General features: G+C 36.9%; 1 protein-coding gene across 1 annotated transcript in view; it reads left to right on the top strand.

Moving 5' to 3' along the window:
- The window catches only part of RYR2 (ryanodine receptor 2), a 294,938-nt gene that overhangs the window by 118,916 nt on the left and 152,601 nt on the right, over positions 1 to 23,421 (top strand). The window contains exons 24-27 of the mRNA XM_054396845.1: positions 2,173 to 2,276; positions 6,332 to 6,415; positions 9,624 to 9,783; positions 19,460 to 19,607. Of these exons, the coding sequence (XP_054252820.1) occupies positions 2,173 to 2,276; positions 6,332 to 6,415; positions 9,624 to 9,783; positions 19,460 to 19,607 (496 nt within the window). The remainder of the gene's footprint in view (positions 1 to 2,172; positions 2,277 to 6,331; positions 6,416 to 9,623; positions 9,784 to 19,459; positions 19,608 to 23,421) is intronic.

Here is a 23,421-nt window from a genome sequence, read left to right on the forward strand (position 1 = left end):
CTCAGTTGCATTTGATGTACATTTGCTTAAAATTCAGAGCAAGATGCATTATATGTAGTAGCTAGTGGCAATTTTTCACCAAGTCAGAAAGTTCAAAGGATAAATGTATCTCCAGATTATAAGAAAACCAAACAAACTGCTGGAAATTGTATTTTATATTCCCTTCCACATGCCTGTTTTGTCAGATCTGTATGTACCAAAGTACCCAGTATTGAATGTTATATTACTAATGTATTTTATACATGTAATAAAGTAAAACAGCAAGGCAATGTAGCAAAATTATGGTCTTTTGTTGTAACAGTGTGAGAGCTGAAATCCCCTCCCACACTGACAATAACCAGGCTAGCTCAGTCTGGAAGCAAATGAAAGGTATATTTACAAGCAAATCTACAATCTATGATGAAATGCAATGACTATGTACAAATATGCACTATTCACAATATTTACAAACATGTACAATCAACAGAAAAGCACAACCAAGCCCCCTTTGCTTCCCCCAAGGGTTCTTCCCCAAGGGGCCTCCCCCCAGATCCTGCTGGCAGAAGGCAGAGAGTCAAAAAGCAGAGAGGCTGTTAGACTTAGCTTGTCAAGGTCAGTATGTTATCTTCAGCCAGAAAAGAAGCAGCAGGCATACGGAAGCCAAACAAGCTGAGACTGCCCCAACTCCCCAGCCTTGTTTTGAGTAGAGATTCTTAAACATTTCTACCTCTCCAATGGAAGTGTTTAGAATAAGCATTATTTTGCTTTCTTACACCCAATAGTGATTTATTTACATTCTTTCTCTGTTTGAACTTTGTTAAGAAAAATTAAAAAGACAGTCTTAAAACCATCATATTTGTTAACTGGCCTCATTATAAGTCTGAATATGAATGGTATTTAGATGTCCAACTTGAAATCATCAGATGTATCTACGTATTCTTGTTTCTGATGAACTTTGCTGTACATTTAGAACCAGCCACAGAAATAAAGACTTGATAGGTGGTCAAAAGTTCCGTCATTTACACAATATATATGGAAGGAAGTAGATTTTTATGTTGTGCTCAGAAAAAGAAAAAAAAAGAGCAGGAAGGCTACCTCCAAAATATGATGAATATATATTACAAGCATTGTACATTGCATCTGTAGATTGAAAGGAGTCTCACTAAAAGAAGTTCAATTACCATTGGAATTCTGAGGAAAACACATAATGTCCAAGATTTAGATTAGCTGTACACAGATTTAAAGTCGTCGTTCTTATTGGAAACTATACTGAATCTTTATTAATGCAGATTACCATTGGTCTTAGAAAGAAATCTGCAAATAAACATTTCAGTGTCCATTAAAAGATGTTTCTTATTTTAGTTGCTAATGATTTTGATCAAGTAGCTTGGCAGTTGAATTGCTTGAATTGCTTGAATTGCCTGTCCAAAGAAGATCAATACAATAACACAAAGATAAATATCCCTTAGAGATTTACTTTTTTTTTTTCAATCCCAAACATAAGTTAAATGATTTCTATTCAGTTTGATAATTATTATGTACTTAGATCAAAATGCAATACTATATTACTCAGAAATGTTATGGAGAAATGTAGGGGTTTTTAATGAAGTTAAATAAACCCGATTGAGTAGTAATGTGTAGTTTAGTTCTTCTTATAGAAAAATACAGTAGAAGTAAAGTAATGTTCCAGTCATTTTTCACTGCTGAATAGTTGCATTCTGCTTGTATAGTACTGGACACAACTTTGACAGAAACTTTTGCTGAATTAAGAAGTAGGGTTGATTTATCCTTTATATTCTTTCATCGGCTAAGGACTTCAGCAATATTCATCTTAACATATTTATGCAAACTGGATGTATAGTTTTTCAAACATAGTGCTGAAGATGGTTTGCTATTTTATGGCTGTAGGTCAAAACAACACAGATAACACTTTTCTTGAACTTTGCATATTTGTTATGGATGTCTGTGTAATGAAATGTACAAATTAGCATTTATTCCACTTGAAATCTGCAGATGCAAATTCTGCCTTACTTGATCATGCACTGAGAACACAGAATACTTTCTCTTTTGAAGTGTTGTTCAGTTTCATTAATTCTGACAGGATCAACTTAAAGCATTTAGTGTTTTGGGCTTCTAATTTTTTTTTTCTAATTTTTAAGTCACATTACACTTGTTTCTTTACTGTCTTTCCAGGTGAGAGATGACAACAAGAGACAACATCCATGCTTAGTGGAGTTCTCAAAACTTCCAGAGCAGGAAAGAAATTATAACTTGCAAATGTCACTTGAAACACTGAAGTAAGTTACTAAAAGTTTGGATTTTATAGTGAGAGTTTCCTAAGGAGTTGCAGATTCCAGAATTATAAATTGACATGTGAATTACCATTTGATGTGTAGGTGAGGATGATAATATGAAAAAGGAGGAGTGAGATACATTAATGAATAATGTATTTGACACTGAAAACTGCTTTGATTGTCTTTTTAATATCTATGGAGTTTTTGAATTATAGTGGTAATGCTGATTCTGAAATGGCAACTCAGGCAATTTTTATCTAGTTTGGAGGAAAGAAATAAATTCAAGCTTTGAAAAACATCCTTGCCTCTTACTTGGCTTAATTCAATGCAGTTTACTTACTTTAAATTATCTTTAGTGATAAACCACTTTGACAGTCAATAGATATTTTTTGGATGTGACTTGGGCTTTACTTCAGGTCCCCTTGTTGCTGTTTCTGTGTGATCTGTTTGTATTGACACAAAAAAATAGTAAGCATTCTCTCCTTTCGTGGATGAGCATTTAGATGCATGAATGTCACGGAAGCTTTACAGATGGAATGCTAGAAAATTTCAGTGAGATCTTCATGAGTTTGTTCAAGTAATCTAGTTATCTGGCTTACAGAGATGCAACTCCTCATCTCAGCTTTGTCAGTCGAGCAGATGTGAGTTCATGCTTTTCTGCAAATACATTGAAAAACTATTAGTGTAAGTAATTTTTTCTATGTGTAGTATTACATGTAGCCAACATGCTAAAATATTTCTCATACTGATAAATGCCCAGTGTTATATGTGGCTCCCCAGTCACTCCTATTTGCAACCCATTACAATCTGTTCTTTTTTTTTTTTTTATTGTTAAAATAAAGTTGCTATTTTCTGTCCAGAGCATTAACATGCTGGATTTTAGGATGATAGGATAACTATCTGCATGTGATATTACTTTTCTTGGAATATTTTTACTACAATGTTAAAATATTGACATGTAAACTGATAGTACAGTATAGTGTTTGCGTTCAAAATAAAAAGGACTTACGTCCTCACAGTAGAAAGCTAGGTAGAGTACTCCTAGAATTTCTCATAGTGTCCTTCTCTGGTCAGCTTCTCTGCACTATTTACTGATTTACCATTTACAGTAAGTAAATTTCTTGACAAAAAGCATATTTATTAACCCAAGTGTTAAACAGTTTCTGGAGAGATATTTTTGCATTTTTTAGTATTAAAACATTCAGAGATAAATGGAACTCTACTGGAGGCAAGAAAGTAAGGTCCTATTTGTCTTCAGCTAGATACTAGAATTTCAAGGAAAGCTTTTGAGACCTCTGTGAACATGTCAAGAATCTAGAATACCTTTTTCCTTTCCATTTTATGAAACTACAAAAGGTGATGTCATTAACTTTCTCTACAGTTGGATCTTTTGCTAGAATGATCTATATAATAGGACTCAAGCATCCTAAAAATCATCCTTGCAGAATTAAATGCACACTTCTAAAGTTTCGTGAAATATTAAACAAATTTTAGTTGTTTCGTACATGATTGCTGGTTCAGGACCCAATGCTCCTCTGAATCTAACCCTGACAAAAAAAAAAGTAATGTGGATTTATAAACATAAAAATTAGTAATTACTTTTAGTAATTTTATTACTTATTCTAGAGAAAGCATTTTCATTAAATGGGTAGTGTCCCAAACATCCAGTCTTTCAATGGTTTTCAAAATTTGTATGCTTACTCAGCACAGTCTTCATTACATTCTTGTATTAGTAAATTCTTGTATTTTTGAAGCCTGTGGTGACTTGAATTGTAAGCTACTTTGACTATTTCTTCTAGATGTTTCTTGTTTACTAGCAGTCATCCTCAATGGGATACAATGGGGAAGAGGAAAAGAAAATGTTTTGTTAGAAGTTCCTCTAGTCTGCTATATGCTATAGTCTTTACAATTGGCATCAAACTGTGTATGGCATGAAGTAGTTGCAAGATATCAAGAATAAATCTTAGTGTCATTGGGATTTTGTTTTTTGTTGTGGTTATTTGTTGTTGCTGGTTTTGCTGCTAGCTCTACTAGGTAATAGGCTGAAAACAAGGACGTTCTGAGTCATTATCTGACACAGAATTTCAATATATTTGAAACTCTATATATTTTTCAGCATGATTGAATACTTGTATGAACTATAAACATTATATACTATATAAAATGTCAAGATTCAGGAATGAGTTATCTCTGAAAATTCCATGGAATTAAAATACGCTTGCTCACTTGCTCATACTATTTCTGCACATTCTTGTATAAATTTTGCTTTTTGGTGGGTTTTTTAGTTGTTGGGTTTTTTTAATGCTTACTACTTTGTGATTGACTTCCCCATTTCTATCTGTTTACTCAGTTGTTTGTGATAATTACATGTATCAATATTATGTTGTTTCTTGTTTAGCTTTGAAGTGCTTTAGGGGTCGTCCAGGTTCTACCAGTATGATACACCTTGAATTTTCTGTGTCTGCATAGAGATAATCTGGGGTTCAAATTCCTGTTTTACATTACAAGAAAATTAGGTTTACCAGGAGTTAGCTCCTCTCTACTGGTTTCTGCTGTTACATACATCCTCTTACTTATGCTGGTGATACCTGCATAGATACTATGTATGATTTATGCCAACTGAGATTTAACTGCATGGGATATTCTTAGGAGACAGCGTGTTTTGCGGGAGGTGGCCACTGCATGTTGATTTCTTCTTACCTGATTTTACCATCTAATTTTAAATTATGGTTCACAGGCTGTGACAGTAGAATTTACTTTATGTAGCTAGTACTAAAAATATGCTGTAAGAATCTCCTTGAAACATTTCATCTGCCAAGAGAAATGCTGCTAGAACAATATTTATACTCTTTTTTCACACAGTCATTCCAAGAGCAGTAAATACAGGTAAAACTAGACTAGAAAATATTTTTTTTACTAGTGGCAAGAACAAACATAGACCTTGTTTTTCTACTCTCTTCCAGTTGGGAAAACTGGGAATGGAGTTCAAGGTTTACATTTATAATTTCTTGTGTTTCCATCAGATTCAATTGAAGATGTTGTTGTCACCTTCAGATTTTGAGAAACTTCTGATCTGACTCCAAAGTGGTCTCTGACTTATGTCATTTCATTGCCGATGTTTTTGTAATGCACCTCGGATAAAGCAGCTAAGACTTGATATATAAATGGAGATAAAAAATAACTGTTGAGTTGCAGATCAGATTCTGGAGAGAAATAATATTTAAGATTTATACTGGTGGATGGTGTGGCTTTAAGGAAAGGAAGAGGTCTGAAGAAATCAGAAACCTGATTAATATTGTCAACCCTGTTGTAAGGTTGTAGAGAGTGTTTGTTTTCTGAAACGAGCTGCATCCTTCAGAGTCAGGCCAGAATGGGCTGCCTGGATCAGTCACTGGCTCTGTGTAGAAGCTTTGTGGTAGAAACTTTGTGGTACACGACACTCTGTCTAGCTTGTATCCTGTTCTCTGAAGTGGATTAACATACAACATCCATACCAAGCACTAAGATGACAGTTTCAGCCTAATGCTTATCGTGTGTTCTGCTGTCAGTCCTATGCTCAGTAGCATGTCCTAACAAAATCCAGATCCAATTAAAATCTCTGAACAGCAGCCTGTCTTTGTAAAGAAGACACATGCTAAGGATAACAAGTGACATTTCCTGCCTTTTCTCCTTTCATGAACTTTCAAGTAAATAACATAAAAATATTTTGATATAAAGTGGTATGAGCATGTACATAAGCAGTATAAACAAAGCAGAAGTATGTATTTTTAGGGCAGAGAATCCTTAAACTGATGCCTCATATAGATAAAACAGATTGTATGACAGTTAATTTTGAAGTAGTCTAAAATTTAAGTACTAAAATTTTTAGGAACATATTGTGGCATTTTCTTAACACTATCCAAAAGCTTATTATATATGCAAAAAGGGCTGGTGTTGTTCTTTCTATATTGTTGTTAATCCCACAGATCTCATTTGTTGCATACTGCCTTTTACACACACAGCAGCAGCTCTGAATATAGAAGCATTGACATTCATTTATCTCCGGTTTCTGTGTCTAGAACCCTGCTGGCATTAGGCTGCCATGTTGGAATTGCTGATGAACATGCTGATGAAAAAGTGAAAAAAATGAAACTTCCAAAGAAGTAAGTTGAAATTCAAATGTATCTTTTTGTTAGGCAGAGTGAATTAAGTGGATTGGATTTTAACAATTTCATATTTGTATTGTTAGTGTTATTGGTATGCATATATGCATATAAATTTTCAGAAATTTACACACATCTTCATCTACTCTTTTTCTTTTAGATGTTTGCAATCTTAAGTGCAGACAATTAGGTTTTCTGTGATCATTGAAATCACTTATTGTTTCGTAGTTTTTATTACCTATATAGAGTGTACTGCAGAAACTTGCTAAAGAATTTTTAGAGTAAACTTGTCAATGTATTTTGCTGTGCTGCATATATTTAAAGGTAACCCTTTTGAAAGTCCCAGAATGGTCATTTAATGACTTGGAGGGAACTAATATAGCTATCTGACTTCTTTTCTGAGTGCTTAACTGGCAACAGCCCATCTGGTAGGACTGGGCTCAAGCTGATACTGTGTAGTGGCCTCCACTACCACAACTCTGAAATCATCTTTCATGGCCCACCCAATGTATCCTGGCTTTTTCATTAGCACCAAATGCACCCTCAGTTTGGGAATGAATAATTTGGGAATTGTAACACAGTTGAAAATAATGGAATTGTACTAGGTGATAATCATGACAACCCTGCAGCACAGCATGTGTCTGAGTCTGTGGGATAAAGGATGATTATAATGTATATAAAAACTGAAAGGTAAAGATCACAGTATCAGTATGAGAGAACTTCTGAGTTATCTGTTGTTCCTGAATTTAAATGAGTAATTTAGTTTCCTTGGTCCTTAGTCTTGTAACAAAGACAAACAGTAAGGGCTAGTTGCAAAGTGCTGATACTGGTAGCAACTCATAGGTTTTTGCAGGGATGTGCTCTGTGCAGAAATAGATGTTCCCATGCTATTGCATATCTCTAGTATTCACAGTAGCCTTTCACTGTCATATCTTCATATTCCATACAATGTGTCCCTAAGGCCCATGTAATAACCCTAAGACCTTGTTTAAGTAAAGCATGTCTTTTTCTTTTTGTGAGCCAAATGCACATGCTCCATTCTGGCAAGGTTCCTGCAGCCTTCTGCGTAATACTTTCCTATCGGGTAGCTACAGAAAACTGGACCCTCAAGTCTTTGATGAATACTACACTACACTGATTTACATATCATAGATACCAGTTTCAGAATCCCTGATGTGGTCACTTCACAAGAAGGAATGAGAATAAAAGCAAAGGATTAGTTTAACTTCCCAAAACTACTCTTCAGTTTTGATATCCCCAAATAACTGCATATAGCACTAAACTCAAGAGACGTCTAGTGCCTTCTGCATTTCTGAATTTCCTGGGCAGAAATGCACATGCATTTGCAAGATTGTTCAAGTAAATTGGATTTTGTGCTTTTGAAAAACTGCAGCTAGATCTCAAGACTGAAGAAATTGTACTTCCCAACTGTCAGTCCTTCAGAACTTTGTCATCATAGCCATATTGGTCACAGCTACCTATCATGTTGGGAGATAGCAGCACAACTGCCCAATGTGTACTTAATTCTGTAACAGAAGTTTGTAAGTTGGTAACTGTGAAGGGTTGATTGTGAAAAAATTATGTTCTTGAGTTGTTATTTTCAGACTATTTTGTTGTTGTTTGTTTGTATTTAACATGGTAATTTTGAAGGAAGTTTTAACTTCATGTTTATAATTTATAATCCCCCTTAAATACTACCTTTATTTCAATTATTATTTTCAAACAATTATTTGTTTAAATGTTTTTTAGAATAGTTATCACAGAAGAGAACTAATTTGTAAAGTATTTGAGTTGTAAAGTATTTGAATATTTTAGAATGTAAGTGGGATTAAAGACCATTTCTTTTTCTGGATTTCTCTGTCAGTGCAAACAAAGAAAATGCAAGAATGTAACAAAGCTGTTTAGAAAATAATTAGTAAATAAAGTAATAATTCTTTAAACAACCCAGCACATATAATTTCAGTGAGAGAATGTTGTTATTTTCCACAGATCGCTTTTGTTATGACCAAAGTAGTGTTTGTTTTATCAATATGCTTGAGGAGAAATACTCAGGGATATTCAGAACACACCCACCAGCTGCAGACTGATCTCTCCTGGGGTTGCAGAAAGCACCAGTCCTGGTACCTGGAGTGCCCCTGGCCTTGGTGTTTGCCAGGCTGTTTTTCACATTTTTCCGTTTCTTAAAAATGTTTTCCTAGAGATGCTACCAACGTTGCCACAGGATTCATCTTTGGCCAGCAGTGGGGCCCCATGTGAGCCAACAGGAGCTGGCTGTGCCTGACGTGGCTCAGCCTTAGCCTCTCCTCACAGGCAGCCTGGAAGCCCCAGAGAGCCAGTACCTTGGCACAGAGACCCCATACAGCCTTTGTCTGTCTGCCCCCTCCCCATGTTTCTATTCCATCTCACCTTCCTCTGCACATTCCCTCAACTGAAGTAAGGGAGGCAGGCAACATCTACCACCATAGCGGTGCCACATAATGTCGTAGCTTTCTGTTGTAAATTTAGTAAGTCCTGATGTGCTGCATCCATCAGTATATGCATTATGTCCTTTATTGAAGAAGGTTTGGTCATAAGCGGGAGATGATCATAATTAATTTGATGGGAACAACTTAATAAAAGTAAACCACACTTTCTTATTAGGACTAAGAATAGTGAAGAGAAGCTGTGTTTCTGTTAGGAAGTCATGTTTAAATTTTAAAAGCATGCTCCTGTGATTTGAAGGACAGTTAAGGTATGAAGTGTTATAAAGGCAAACTTTCCTACGATGGATTTTCTATGTCATCTTGAGTAAGCCATTTGACGTGCTCCGTCGCTCACATCCCTTTATATAATAGGAAGAACGTATTTTCTTGCTCCAGTAAGAGATAAATAGAAATTAATAATAACACAAAGTGCTCCAGAGGTAACAATAATAGTGTTCATGTAAGTATTTAGATAAGCAACATCTTAATTTGCTACTTTCAATATGTGAAACTACTACAATATTTTTTAGTTCAGACCATTTTGGGTAGCTTTCATTACCAGCTACTTCATCCCATTGAGAAGCAATTAGCTTGAAACAAATTAAACATCAGTGTATCATTATTCTTTATGTTGAAAGACAGATTATTTCTATAGACGTATTGAATATCTGTCACTTTTTTCCTTTGCAGTTTCTATTAAAATTGTCTTACTGAAAACTAATTGCAAGTTCTGTGTTTTTTGACAGCTACCAGTTGTTGAGTGGATATAAGCCTGCTCCCATGGATTTGAGTTTTATCAAACTGACCCCCTCTCAAGAAGCTATGGTAGATAAACTAGCAGAGAATGCTCACAATGTATGGGCAAGGGACCGTATAAGGCAAGGCTGGACATACGGTATCCAGCAGGTAGGTGCTAACTTCAGTCACTTGCACTTAGGTGTTTCAAAATTAAATGGGAATAACAGGTATACAAAAGTAGGAAGAAGCAGCTAATGAATGTGAGTCTGTCAATCAGAGAGAGCAAAAATACTTAAAGCAATTCTGCTAAATCTTCTAGGAGTGTTTTTAAAATGGTGTTGTATTCTTGTATGCTATCTAGATCTCAGGGTGAGAAAATTGCATGCAGGAAGTTAATATGCTCTAGTATTTTTGGAAATATAAACATTGACTTTCAATAGAGGAATCATTAAGATGTTTGCAATCCTGGCAATTGAGTAATTTTGTTTATCCAGGAAAATGAGAATGTAAACTTGTAGTAATCACTTTGCTAATCTGTTGTATTTCTGGCAGAGGCCATGTTTAACTGAGAATGGTTAGAACAACCTCCAGTTGTACTTCAGTGGTTTGTTTCAGTGAAAGGGAATGCTGCATGGGTAGGTGTCACAATGAGTTATAAAGGAGAGGAGTAAACATTACACATGTTGGATTGTTAACAGCAAAACTCAGCATCTTTGTTTTCTTTTTAAAAAATTATCAATCTGGTGTACCAAGATCTTAGTTTATTATTTTTCAAAACAGTTACTACATCAATTTTTCCTCAGAAGTCCTGTTTTCTATTTTTTCTGTGATTATTTGTGAATTATATATACAGAAAAGTAGCTTGACTTCTGTTAACGAATGTGTGGTAGCATATCACAGTGAAATTTTACGAAAATTAACCCATTGGGGAAAAAAAAATCATGCTTTTGCTCTGGGCATAAAAGATCATTAACTTGGCAAAAATGAGAAACCGGTGTTTTGTAGACACATACTCTTTCTTGCCTACAAAGAAGTGTTTTGATTTTTGGCAAAAATTCAAGTTACACATTTCAGCATATTTCAATTTTTGTTTTTTTTCTTCTGCAAGACTGAAACTCATTTTATTTGCAAAGCTTTTGTATATAGAAAAAAGGTCAATCTGATTTTATATATATTAAATTAGGCACTTAAATTCACCTCATCACATACTGACACTGCATTTACGTGATGTGTGTCACATAACATTTCAGCATTGTCTGTTATAGTATCTTACTATAAAGCTCTCATTTTGCTACTTTGTCAACTATTTAGGAAATCTATATTCTGTATTAGGGTCTAAGTAAACAATGAGCCAATTCTTATGTTTATAATGTATGTAATATCCCCTACTGGGCAGATAATTCATTGGTGGTGCACCTTCCCTACTTACAACAGGATTAGATTTTTCCCCAATTATTGCATCTTTAAGGGAAGGTGGCTCTTTGAAGTTCTCTGTCACCAGGTAGGAGGAACAGTGTGAGTCAGTATATCTCAATATGCTCAAAAAGAAATTATTCTGGTAGAATACACTCAATAATTTGCACCATGCCCCAGATATTCTTTATTCTTCCAGAAACCGAACATTTTCAATACATGGCCTTGCCAATCAGGGTGAATGAAAGCTGGGAAATAGTTACAGCTTTGATAGAACCCTGACATATTCCAAAATTAAATTCAGCATTGCAACACAATTTATTGGTTAAGACAAAGTTAAGAATTTTGTGAGATGAAATGCATCTGTTAGATAGTTACACTTCTAACTAGCATTAGGGAAAATTAAACAAAAAAAGTTGTATGTGGGGAATAAAGTTTATTAGATGTTGAAGACAATTTAGCCTACCCTGTGTGTCTGTATACTTTTGAAAAAACAAACAAACAAACAACCCAACCCACCCAAACAAACAAAAACACACAAAAAGGCAAAAAAACCCCAAAACAGCAAAACCAAACAAACCGACAAATATTTTTGGCATATTAATTTGAGTGAATTTGCAGTTAATTATGTTTTCTGAATCAGTGAAGTGTTAATTTTAAAAGGCAGTTAAAATGATGGTGTCTAGGTCTTTTTCAGTGTTACTGGATTGGGAATGATGTGCAAAAGAGGTAGTGGGAGTGGGTGGCAGTGAAAAAGAGTTTCACCTACACAGTGTGTTTATATATTATCTTTACATGTATTTTGATGTGCTGATTCATATAGAAGACTCTGCTTTTGAAGAATAGTAATAAATGATTAGTTTTACTATGGTTCTCAAAGGCAGTGCAGTTGTCCCAGGCTACAACTTTGGTTTAAGCCAGCTGCCTCCCAAACACTGATCTGACCTGAAATTAAATACTCAATGTCAGAGGAATCATGAAGTCTATCTTATGTTCTCAGTGCTGTGTATTGGGAAATATACTGTCCTTACTGTTGAATCCAAAATTTTGTGGCCTTGTAAAGAGACATTTTAAGGCTCTCTAAGAGAGCATAGGAAATGAGAATTCTGTGACCTCCTTGTCAAACTGCTCTCTGTAGTTCACCTGCTGACTTAGAATCACAGAATCACAGAATCAGTCAGGGTTGGAAGGGACCACAAGGATCATCTAGTTCCAACCCCCCTGCCATGGGCAGGGACACCTCACTCTAGATCAGGCTGGCCAGAGCCTCATCCAGCCTGGCCTTAAACACCTCCAGGGATGGGGCCTCAACCACCTCCCTGCACAACCCATTCCAGGCTCTCACCACTCTCATGCTGAAGAACTTCTTCCTCACTTCCAGTCTGAATCTCCCCACTTCTAGCTTTATTCCATTCCTTCTAGTCCTATCCCTACCTGATATCCTCAAAAGTCCCTCCCCAGCTTTCTTGTAGGCCCCCTTCAGATACTGGAAGGCCACAATAAGGTCACCTCAGAGCCTTCTCTTCTCCAGACTGAACAGCCCCAACTCTTTCAGTCTGTCCTCATAGGAGAGGTGCTCCAGCCCTCTGATCATCCTCGTGGCCCTTCTCTGGACACGTTCCAGCATGTCCATATCCCACTTGTAATAGGGACTCCAGAACTGGATGCAGTACTCCAGGTGGGGTCTCACCAGAGTGGAGTAGAGGGGGAGAATCACCTCCCTCAACCTGCTGGCCACAATTCTCTTGATGCAGCCCAGGATATGATTGGCTTTCTGGGCTGCAAGTGCACATTGACAGCTCATGTTGAGCTTCTCATCCACCAGCACCCCCAAGTCCCTCTCCTCAGGGCTGCTTTCCAGCCAGTCACTGCCCAGCCTGTGCTTGGGATTGCCTCGATCCAGATGTAGGACATTGCACTTTGTCTTGTTGAACCTCATGAGGTTGCCATGGGTCCACCTCTCCAGCCTGTCAGGGTCCCTCTGGATGCCATCCCTTCCCTCCAGCGTGTCTGCTGCACCACACAGCTTGGTGTCATCAGCAAACTTGCTGAGGGTGCACTCAATGACACTGTCCATGTCACCGACAAAGATATTGAACAAGACTGGTCCCAGGACTGATCCCTGATCCCTGACTTCAAATGTCAAATGAGGGCCAGCCTTGGAACTCGGGATTCCTCCAGATGCCCTTCCTAATAAATGCCTTGCTTGCTGGATGACAAAGTCAACACGCAAATTAAATCTGCATGTACTTATTACAGTTTATAGTCTGGTGTGAGAAAACTCAGAGAAGATAGTGGGTTCTTGAACCCCTTAATCATGTAGTTACTGAATTTTACATTACCCATTTTCCATGAGTGTTTTAAAAATGGACACCTCTACCTGCAAATATAACTTAAATACCTTTTGATGCCCAAAGATAAGTTGTTATATAAAAAGGTTATCACAATCACTTAGATATGTTAAGTTTTATAATAAATAGTGGCCTCTAGTTAGATTTTCAGAGATGTTTTGAGCAGTCAGTATTAATCAGGCTCTGGTTTTAACTCTTAAAGAGTCTCAGAAAAATGCTTCTGCTCTAGATATTGGCCAGGCTTAGGTATATGATCACTACTGAACTCTTCTTCCTTATCAAGACAGAGACAATTATGGGCATGCAAAGAAGAACCTATAGAATTTAAAAGGAAAAGGCTTAAGTACTATAGAACTGATCACATTTGGAGTTTGAAAGTCACCTAACCAGGTTTTCACAGTCTTGAGTGCTTCCGCTTTAAATATCCAAATTTTTGGGGGAGTCTGATTTATTCAAACTGACTGAAGACTTTTGTGTGTGGAGTGGAGTGCTTTTGTTGAGAGTGTAACACAATGGTGCAGTGAACAGTGTCATAGTTATGTTTTCAACAGAGAATGGTTGTTAATGATCACCAGGAGCTCAGAAATATTAATGAACTTCAGGAAACAGATCAACCACATCAGCAGTATACTTTACTCCTTTATTCTTGGTAAACAAATTACAGTAATCTCATGAAACAAATTACAGTAATCTCATGTACAGTTAAACATGTAGATGATGTCCTTGAAAACTTCCCCACCAATAGTTTGTCCTGTAGGAGCTGCTGTGCTTGAGGTATTGATATTGATTTCCACTTAATAAAATTATTCTTTTCAAATAATGAACTTTATTTTCTTCTGGAGAGAAGAGAGACAACTGAGTACCAAGAGTGCTTACAATGTGCAAGTAGCAAACACCATTCATTAAAAGTCAAAAGAAGAGAGATCATTTCTGAGTGCAGTGCAAAGATGCTTCTCATTTATCAGACATATCACATGGCAAGCTGCTAGCTGTTGTCCATTCTGCTGTGTGCTGCTTCTGCTTGACTCCAACAATGAGTTTGTTTCACAGGCTACATTTTGTCATCCCATCATACTGCTATGACATGTTACAGTACTATAATTAAATGGCATGATGTTATGCTGCATAATGCTACAAATAAATTTGCAGAGCTATGAAATAGTTTCCTAAGGGAAAGAAGCTTAGAGATGTTTGAAAATAGATGAACTAACATGTTATAAAGAGCAATCCTGCTATGTCTGGAGAAAGGATTAGAAGATCTAGTAGGTCTGTTCCCCCGTGCGTCCCTCAGCATTTTGGCATTATATAATATGAAACATTAAAGGGATACTGCCAAGTAGTTAATGTATAAACCATTTATTTCCTGTTATAAACTGGTGGGGAAAATGCCGTCTGAGTTCCGGATTTTTTTCTTCTACTGCTTGTCAGTATTTTGATTAACCAGAGGTCGCTACTCTTTGTGCATGACTATACACAGTATTTTTGTTCTGCTGCTGCAGAGCCAAGCAGCCAGCCAACAGAGGGAGCACAAGGTAACTAATAAATCCTGTTCCCAGAACTGTGCTGACAGCTGTGATGACACTGATCACAAACAAGTAAGTATTATTAGTAGGACAGACTCAAACTATCTTACTGCTCCATGAGAGAAGCAGAATGAACAAAACATGTAGGAAAAAATACATATTTCTCCTTAAACGAGTGTATTAAGTAGCAAGGGTAAGTGGAAAACCAAGTACAAAATCACTATGAAAATACTTGACAGTGTCCCTTTAAGGGAAGAATATGGTTGCCGGTATGTTGGTCTTCTCTGAACTCAGGAAATGATAAATGATCAAACATAAATAATGGTGCTAGATCCAGGAAAAGGAGAAATGTAACCCTACTTTAAGTCAGTTAAAATTTATCGTATTTGTGCTATGTTTTGTATGTGCAGAGCTTGATGTTATGTGCTGTCACAATTACCTGAATGTTTCATTTGGGTATTTTTAAAGAATTTTTCATACCAACTTATATAAAAGTAAGGAAAGGGGAAAGGGAGAAAAAAAGAGTCAAGCTTTAGAGATCAGAAAGCAAAGGATACACATACTTCTATGGACAGAACTCAGCTGTCAATATGCCAGGTTAGGAAGACAGCTTCCGCTGAGAGTGGATACATTTAGGATGTTTGTTAACATTGCCAAGAACATGGCTTTGTGAGGACTTAGAATTACATTTTCCCTTTTTCCCCTATAAAATAATTTTAATTTAATAGTTTATGATTAAGCATGTGCTGTCTTGATAAATTCAGAAAAGCTAGACTTTTGGATGACAAGATAGGAAACATATGGTGTAGGTAAATGATCCTGTTCACTGGATTCCTGACAGCATTGCTGGCAAGCTCACCAGTAGTATTTGCATGGTGATTGCTCGGAAATCTTTGTCAAAGTGCAAGATCCATAGACATTGGCAGCAAGCAAAATCAATTCACAGCTGTGAAATGAGCATTTTCCATGGTATAGATGAAGCTAGGTAAAGAGTAGCCTGTTTGTTTCACTGAATATATGCTGGACTATGTTTGCTTTGTGCTTGTCACTTAGCATCCTTGCTTACAAGAAAACAATTATTGCAGTACTACATAGAATATATATCTATACAGCTCACTTTAAATCACAAAACTTGTGCTATTCTTTCTAGTTTGTGTTTTCACTTTTCAGTCTTTTCCTGTTTTTGTTTTTGGTAGGCACTTATTTACGTATATTTCTGGTGTCTTTTTGTCCCTTATAGTCTAGTGATCTGTGCTGTTTTTTTGAAATTCTCAGAGCTTTGGGAAGTCCCAGGAGTGCACAGGTTTGCAGTATCAAATTTATAGCTCTGAAAACTATATTATTCAAATGTCTTTTACAGATTTATATGAAGTGGGTTTTTTTGTACCTGAATTAATTTCACAGTGTACAGCTTTATTATCCACACTGTAAATAGGTTCTTTTAGAGCTGCTTATAGAATTTGGCTGTGGTTTTCTGTGCTTCTGGAGACAATACAGACACTCCTCATGTTCAACTCACACTCTTACATGATGGCTGTGTATGCAAGTTGCAAGACCAGTTGCTAGATCCAGGGCACTAGATTAGTTATCGACATGTCACACACTCACCGAACAAATGAATGCAGTTCTGCACCTCTCAGTTCCCAGTCTTTTCCTCTGTGAACTATTTTGCATCAGGGTTCATTACCTGTAATGGAAGTCTGAAAAGGACTGCTGATATTTGTTTGTATATGTGTTTAGGTATTTTTCTCTGTAGTTCTTTTCTATTCGTTTTGAGGGCTGTATTCAGTCTGTGCCATTGTTGGCTGGTTGTCACCTATTTCAAATTCATTTATACCCTACTAATTAGTGTATGTGTGCTAATTTGGATAAGTCTTTGTAATTTGCTGTATATAATAAAACCGTACCACACACTCTATAAAGTAATGCTGAGCATGAAAAGTCATGGTCAGTATTACCTCACTCAAGTTTAACATCATTTGTTTTAGTTCCTTCCAGTAACAGTCAGGCCACATTCTGACAGGCATTCCAACCATCCATGGCTACAATGGGGTTTTTTTACTTAAATAACTAACTCGAAATCAAATTGTAAAAGACTACAGCAATGTTTATGTTACATAAAACGAAGATGAAGTTGTGTAATAAAATATATAGGCTTTTTTTTTTTCCTGGTATGTTCTGAATTCAAACCCAAAGAATTACATAGAATTTGTATGTGCTACCCAGATTGGACCAACTTGTCAACAAGCTTAAGTTTGGGATGTTTGTTTGGTTTTTTTAACTCTGGAGGGCATCTGATTTTCTTTCAAATTACTTGGTGAACAACTAGTTGCCAGATACACTCTGTACAAAGCAGTCTTGTGATGAGCATTAGGCTGTCAAAGTTGGAAAATTCTGGCCAAATTAAAAAACTTAGGCTGAATTTTCATTCTTTTAACAATCTGCACTACAAACCAGTAACTTTTCAGTAGTGAATAGGAAGAAATAAGTCTTAATATGAATTGCAAACGTACTCAATAAAAATTACTGCTCTTAGCTAATCAGTTTTCTGGTTGACTTGATTGTGACTGTGAAAAGCTCAATCACTGTATAAGATGATTCTCTTGATTAGCTACACTTAAACCACAGAGGTGCAGAAGATTGTTAGTACAAAAGCTTATGATGAGTATAACAATAACAGTTCTTCATTTAATGATAAGGAAACCATTCAAAATGTAGATAGACATATAAGAAAAAGAACAGGATTATTAACAGAAAAATCCTTTCTCTTATTCTTATTTAAAGATGTTAGCCACAGTCTTGAATGGATGAAAAAGGTCATGATATTAAATAAAATTAGACCCAATTAAAAAAAATCTATGAACTTGAATTATGATTTTTTTGTGTGTCTTTCATTTTTTTTTTCTCTAATTTTGTGCTTAGGCATTTTTAAAAGCACTTCTACTAAATTTCATTATCATACATTGTTATCAATTGATTGCCTGTATGTTAATGTGTATTAATGGTTTCTGTAGCAATTAACAGTGCATTAGATTATCTATATATCATGGATGAGAAGTTGCATAACTGTTGTTCCAAACTTTATATTAATATTTAAAGACTATATTTCATAATTTCTTTTGGACAATGTTTCAGAGAAAGTTATTTCTCTTTTTATGTCCTTTCAAATACAAATAATTGAACCCATGGCATTTCATCTCTGATGTTAATATTAACATTCTTATATCAAAGAATTATTCTTTTTAACATTTCAATATTTTCAACATTCGTTTGGTCCATTCTTTGGTCCAAAGTAAATGTTGGAAAAAGGAGGATGTCAACTTAAGTGTCTGAAATAGTTATGGAAAGTAGTCAACTCAAATAGTCCTTGTGTTGACCCCATCACTGTCCTTCTCATTGAATATAACTAAAGCTCAGCTTTTCTGCCTGAAAAGGTAGAACGAAAACCACGTACACTCTTAAAAGTAGAACTGTGTTACTGTAAAAGAAATAAGATGCTTACACTGTAGGCAATGTTTTCTAAAATAGGCACTGTTCTTGCACTTCTTGATAACTCTGACCACTCATAAAAGCTAGTCAATATCTTTAACATTTGTACCAAGAGAACAATATCTTTTTATATGTTCAGGACCAAATTTTACCTTTCCTTTCTTTTTTTTTTTTTTTAAATAAGATATTAGGAAGAATATGGAGGATTCTTTATCATGTCTCTCACTACCAACAAGCGCTGACAGGATGTGAGAAGAAGCTGTAGACAAGAAAACAATCCTTAGTCGCAAAAATTTATGTTAGCCATATAAATAATCCTGTTACAGAATGCTTTGAAATAAAATAATTTTACACTAGAGGAAAACCTAATCAGTGTTGTGTTAATCAACCTGAAATGCAAATATTAAACCTTACCAATATATTAATTTCATTTGGAGGAGAGGTTATATTAAATTACCTGTTACAAAAATTTTGCACATTAATCATATTTTTGCAAAACTCTGTTTTGGAAAAATACATATTTTAAGTATTTGACATAGGAAGGCACAGGCTTATTATCAATTTTATTAATTAGTATTGCACGTATTTATTTATTTTTTAGTAGTGTTTTGTTCTCTTGTTTATTCTTTGGGGTTTTTATCTTTTTTTTAGTGATATAATTTAAATAACAACCTATATATTTGCAGTACAGTAATGTCTCTGAACTTTAGTTATGTAGATGCTTCATAAACACTGTATGAAATACAATCCTTTTAACTTTTCAGTCAAACTCTTTGCATTCATCCCTGTTCTTGTAATTTGTATTGTTAGCCTATTAAGGAACTTTTATGGAAAATTAAAGCAGATAAAAGCCATACAGTTTCATTTACCTGTTGCTTGCTTTTTCAGTAAATTCAGTATCATTACTAGTTTCTAGGCTATTGCAACTTTTTTGAATCCTTTCTCTATTTGCAGTTCCATGATTTCAGTTGACATAAATACAATTTTTACACTGCTGTTATAGAACAATTTTATCTTTAACACAAAGCTCACTTTCTGAAATTGAAATGATTTTTCGTACTTATGCAGGATGTGAAAAATCGACGAAACCCTCGCCTTGTACCTTATGCTCTTTTGGATGATCGGACAAAGAAATCAAACAAAGACAGTCTTCGGGAAGCAGTTCGCACCCTTCTAGGCTATGGTTACAACCTGGAAGCTCCTGACCAAGATCATGGTAATTAATTTTATTCCTTTATTCCTGGGGGGGTGGCAAGCGTTGGGGTGGGGAGGGAAATCCACTCCACTACTGGATTCATTGGTCCAATAAAACAATCTGTTTACTTTTCTCATCATTGACTCTGGCCCCAATGAGGCAGCAGACTTCTCTAAGTCTGGTCTGCAAGTAGAACCTTTCAGTCCCTTCAGAAGTGAATCACCTATGACAAGGACATGCCTTCCTTTTTTTACTGAGGTTGTTTTGATACAAGGCATAGACCAACTTAGCCTCTGTGCCACCTCCAAGGTTAGATGGGCCTTCATCCTTGCTGCCCTCTGATTTTTCCTGCAGAACAGCATATCTACTCTGCAAGAGCACCTGGGAAGGTGAACTCTGAGGAACATGTTCCCCTGCCTTTTTTTGGCAATGAACTGCTGGGATTTTTTTTTTTTTAACTTATGATGCAGAGATTCTGGAGCTGGTTCTGTGCATGAAATGGCTAATAAAATGTAAAGAACACAATTGCAATCCTTGCATCTGAAAGGTGTCATCAATCCTCTAGCACAATTCCCAGAGGAAAGGACCAGCAGAACAGTGTCCCATGAACTGGCCTTTCTTAAACAAAGACTGGAATTGCACTCAGCAAAACATTCTTTTGCTTATTTGTGGGATTTCAATTTAACTGTTTATGAACTTCTCAAGTTTTTGAAATGCATAACACATATAATTTTATCAGCCAAAATACATTCTGTTATTAAAGGATTTAGAGCCCTCTAGTGGTGTTCTGCATTGCCATTTATTTTTTTAAATACTGATTTACAAAGCTCTGTGTTGTAACTTTTTATTATTACTACTTACCGGTTTCGCACATTAGTGATATTTTGTATGTTGCTTAGAATCTAGAAAGTGTTAGTTACTAAGAATCTAAAAATACAACAGATTTTTAATTCCCATAGTTTGTGGTGGTTCACCAATTGTATAGGTGAGGTACTGAGGGTGTTCAAAAGTGTTTTTAAGGAATTAACTGTGTGGAACATCAAAGGGAAAATTTTACTGATAAAGAATTTTGTGGCATAGAGTTCCAAGTTGCTTACAGGAAACATAATGCACCTAATCTGACTGAAATCAGGCATTTTGTGGCATGAGAAAGGACAGTAAGTTCTGAGGTACATAATTTTATAGGCTAATCAAAATAATACTGGAAATGTGGACTTCAATGTGGCTGAGAAGACAGAAGAGGGAGAAATGCTTAAACATGGCCTAACAGACTGATAGGCAGGGATCTATTTGAGTTTGTACCAAACTCAGAAGGAATTACTATGATCAGACCAGAATACTGAATTCTCAAAGGCTACACAGGCTTGCAGATTTATGGAAAAAGAAACATAATGGTTTAAGTATTTTTTTTTCTAATGTGAAAATAACAGACAGTGATTAATGGAAAGAAAACTGTATAAAATATGAGAATAAACTATTTAGAAAAAATGAAGGAAGAAAGATCAAGGATTTGATTCAGCATTACTTTTTAAAATCTTTCTGTCTTTTTGAAGTGTAGCTTCATTTTTTCAAGCCACCTTCTGGTTTGATTTGATAGCAAAGTCTTGGAAAGAAGTGTCAGAAACTGACTGCAAGACTGTGTAGTAATTAAGGAACAATGAAAGACATTTGTATGTACTTACCGTACAAGGTGGTACTTGAAGCTATTTTAGCAGAACACAGTAATCCTTTTCTTTAAATCAATTTTTTTAAGTGTAGAGTGGTGAAAGGCAGTTCAGTGAGTAAAAACTCACTATATATAAATATATAAAATATTGAAGTAAAGCAGAAAGAGAATATAGGCATAAGTATCTAAAAGGATGTAGAAGTGGCTATCTCAAAGGTACAAAGACTATTGGGAAGAGTCTGACTCCCTCTTCTTCATTCCATCCCACCAGGTTTTTAGGTTTGTAGATGACATTCCCCCCTGAGCTTTCTAAGGGCTGACCAGAATCAGCTTTCTCTGTGTCTACTGATAAGATGCTCCAGCCCCTAACTCATCTTTGTGGCCATGAGCTGTACTTGTTCCAGTAAATCAGTGTCTTTCTTACACTGGGGAGACTAGCACTGGACCTAGCACTTCATATGTGGCCTTACTAGTTACCAAGAAGGATCACCTTCCTGGACCTACTGGCAAGACTGTTTCTAATGCAGTCCAGGATACTTCTGTCATTCTTTGATGCAAGGATACATTGCTGGCTGATGTTTCACTTATCTCAAGTATCCTAAGGTCCTTATCTGCTGACTTCCAGATGCTCAGCCCCAGTCTACTTCATTGGCTGGGGCTGAACTTTGTGAGATTCCTGTCAGCTCAGTTCTCCAGCTTGTTGAGGTCTCTCCAAGTGGCAGTGCAACCATTTCTGCCACAAGAAGCTCCTGGCAAAGCTGGCAGCTTGTGGCTTGGACAGATTCACTCTGAAATGGGTCAAGAACTGGCTGGAGGGCTGGGCCCTGAGAGTGGTGGTGAATGGTGCCACATCCAGTTGGCAGCCAGTCACTAGTGATGTCCCCCAGGGATCAGTGCTGGGCCCCATCCTTTTTAATATCTTTATTGATGATCTGGATGAGGGAATTGAGTCCATCATCAGTAAGTTTGCAGATGACACCAAGGTAGGAGCAGGTGTTGATCTGTTGGAGGGGAGAAGGGCCCTGCAGAGGGACCTGGACAGGCTGGATGGGTGGGCAGAGGCCAATGGGATGAGATTTAACAAGGCTAAGTGCAGGGTTCTGCACTTTGGCCACAACAACCCCAAGCAGCACTACAGGCTGGGGACAGAGTGGCTGGAGAGCAGCCAGGCAGAAAGGGACCTGGGGGTGCTGGTTGATAGTAGACTGAACATGAGCCAGCAGTGAGCCCAGGTGGCCAGGAGAGCCAATGGCATCCTGGCTTGTATCAGGAATAGTGTAGCCAGCAGGACAAGGGAGGTTATTCTTCCCCTGTACTCAGCAGTGGTCAGGCCACACCTTGAGTGCTGTGTCTAGTCCTGGGCTCCTCAATTCAAGAGAGATGCTGAGGTACTGGAATGTGTCCAGAGAAGGGCAACGAAGCTGGTGAGGGGTCTGGAACACAAACCCTATGAGGAGAGGCTGAGGGAGCTGGGGGTCTTGAGCCTGGAGAAGAGGAGGCTCAGGGGTGACCTCATTGCTGTCTACAGCTACCTGAGGGGAGGTTGTAGCCAGGTGGGGGTTGGTCTCTTCTCCCAGGCAACCAGCAGCAGAATGAGGGGGCACAGTCTCAAGTTGTGCCAGGGGAGGTATAGGCTGGATATTAGGAGGAAGTTCTTCACAGCGAGAGTGATTGTCCATTGGAATGTGCTGCCCAGGGAGATGGTGGAGTCACCGTCACTGGAGACGTTCAAGAGAAGATTGGATTAGTGCCATGGTCTAGTTGATTGCTTAGGGCTGGGTGATCAGTTGGACTGGATAATCTTGGAGGTCTTGTCCAGCCTGGTTGAATCTATGATTCTATGCTTAATCTGGTACATCAGCTGCTCTTTCCAGTTTTGTGTCATCTGCAGGCTTGCTGTGCCATTGTCCAGGTCAAAACCAAAGATGTTAAACAGTACTGGCTCGAGTACCCCTGTACACCCAAATACCCCTGGGATAATCCACTACAGCACCCATATTGGTCTGCCTCCATATCTTGATCCATAAGAACTGTATCCTGAACCATCCCAAAGCATTTTTTCCATGCATTCCAGCTGCCCTCTCACATAAAGGAAAACTCTTCGTCATAACCTTCCCAGTCTGTCCTTCCTAAAAAATGTGTATCCGTTCACTGCAATACTCCAGTCAG

The sequence above is a fragment of the Indicator indicator genome, chromosome 2 (genome assembly GCF_027791375.1).
Source record: "Indicator indicator isolate 239-I01 chromosome 2, UM_Iind_1.1, whole genome shotgun sequence".
Lineage (NCBI taxonomy): Eukaryota > Metazoa > Chordata > Aves > Piciformes > Indicatoridae > Indicator > Indicator indicator.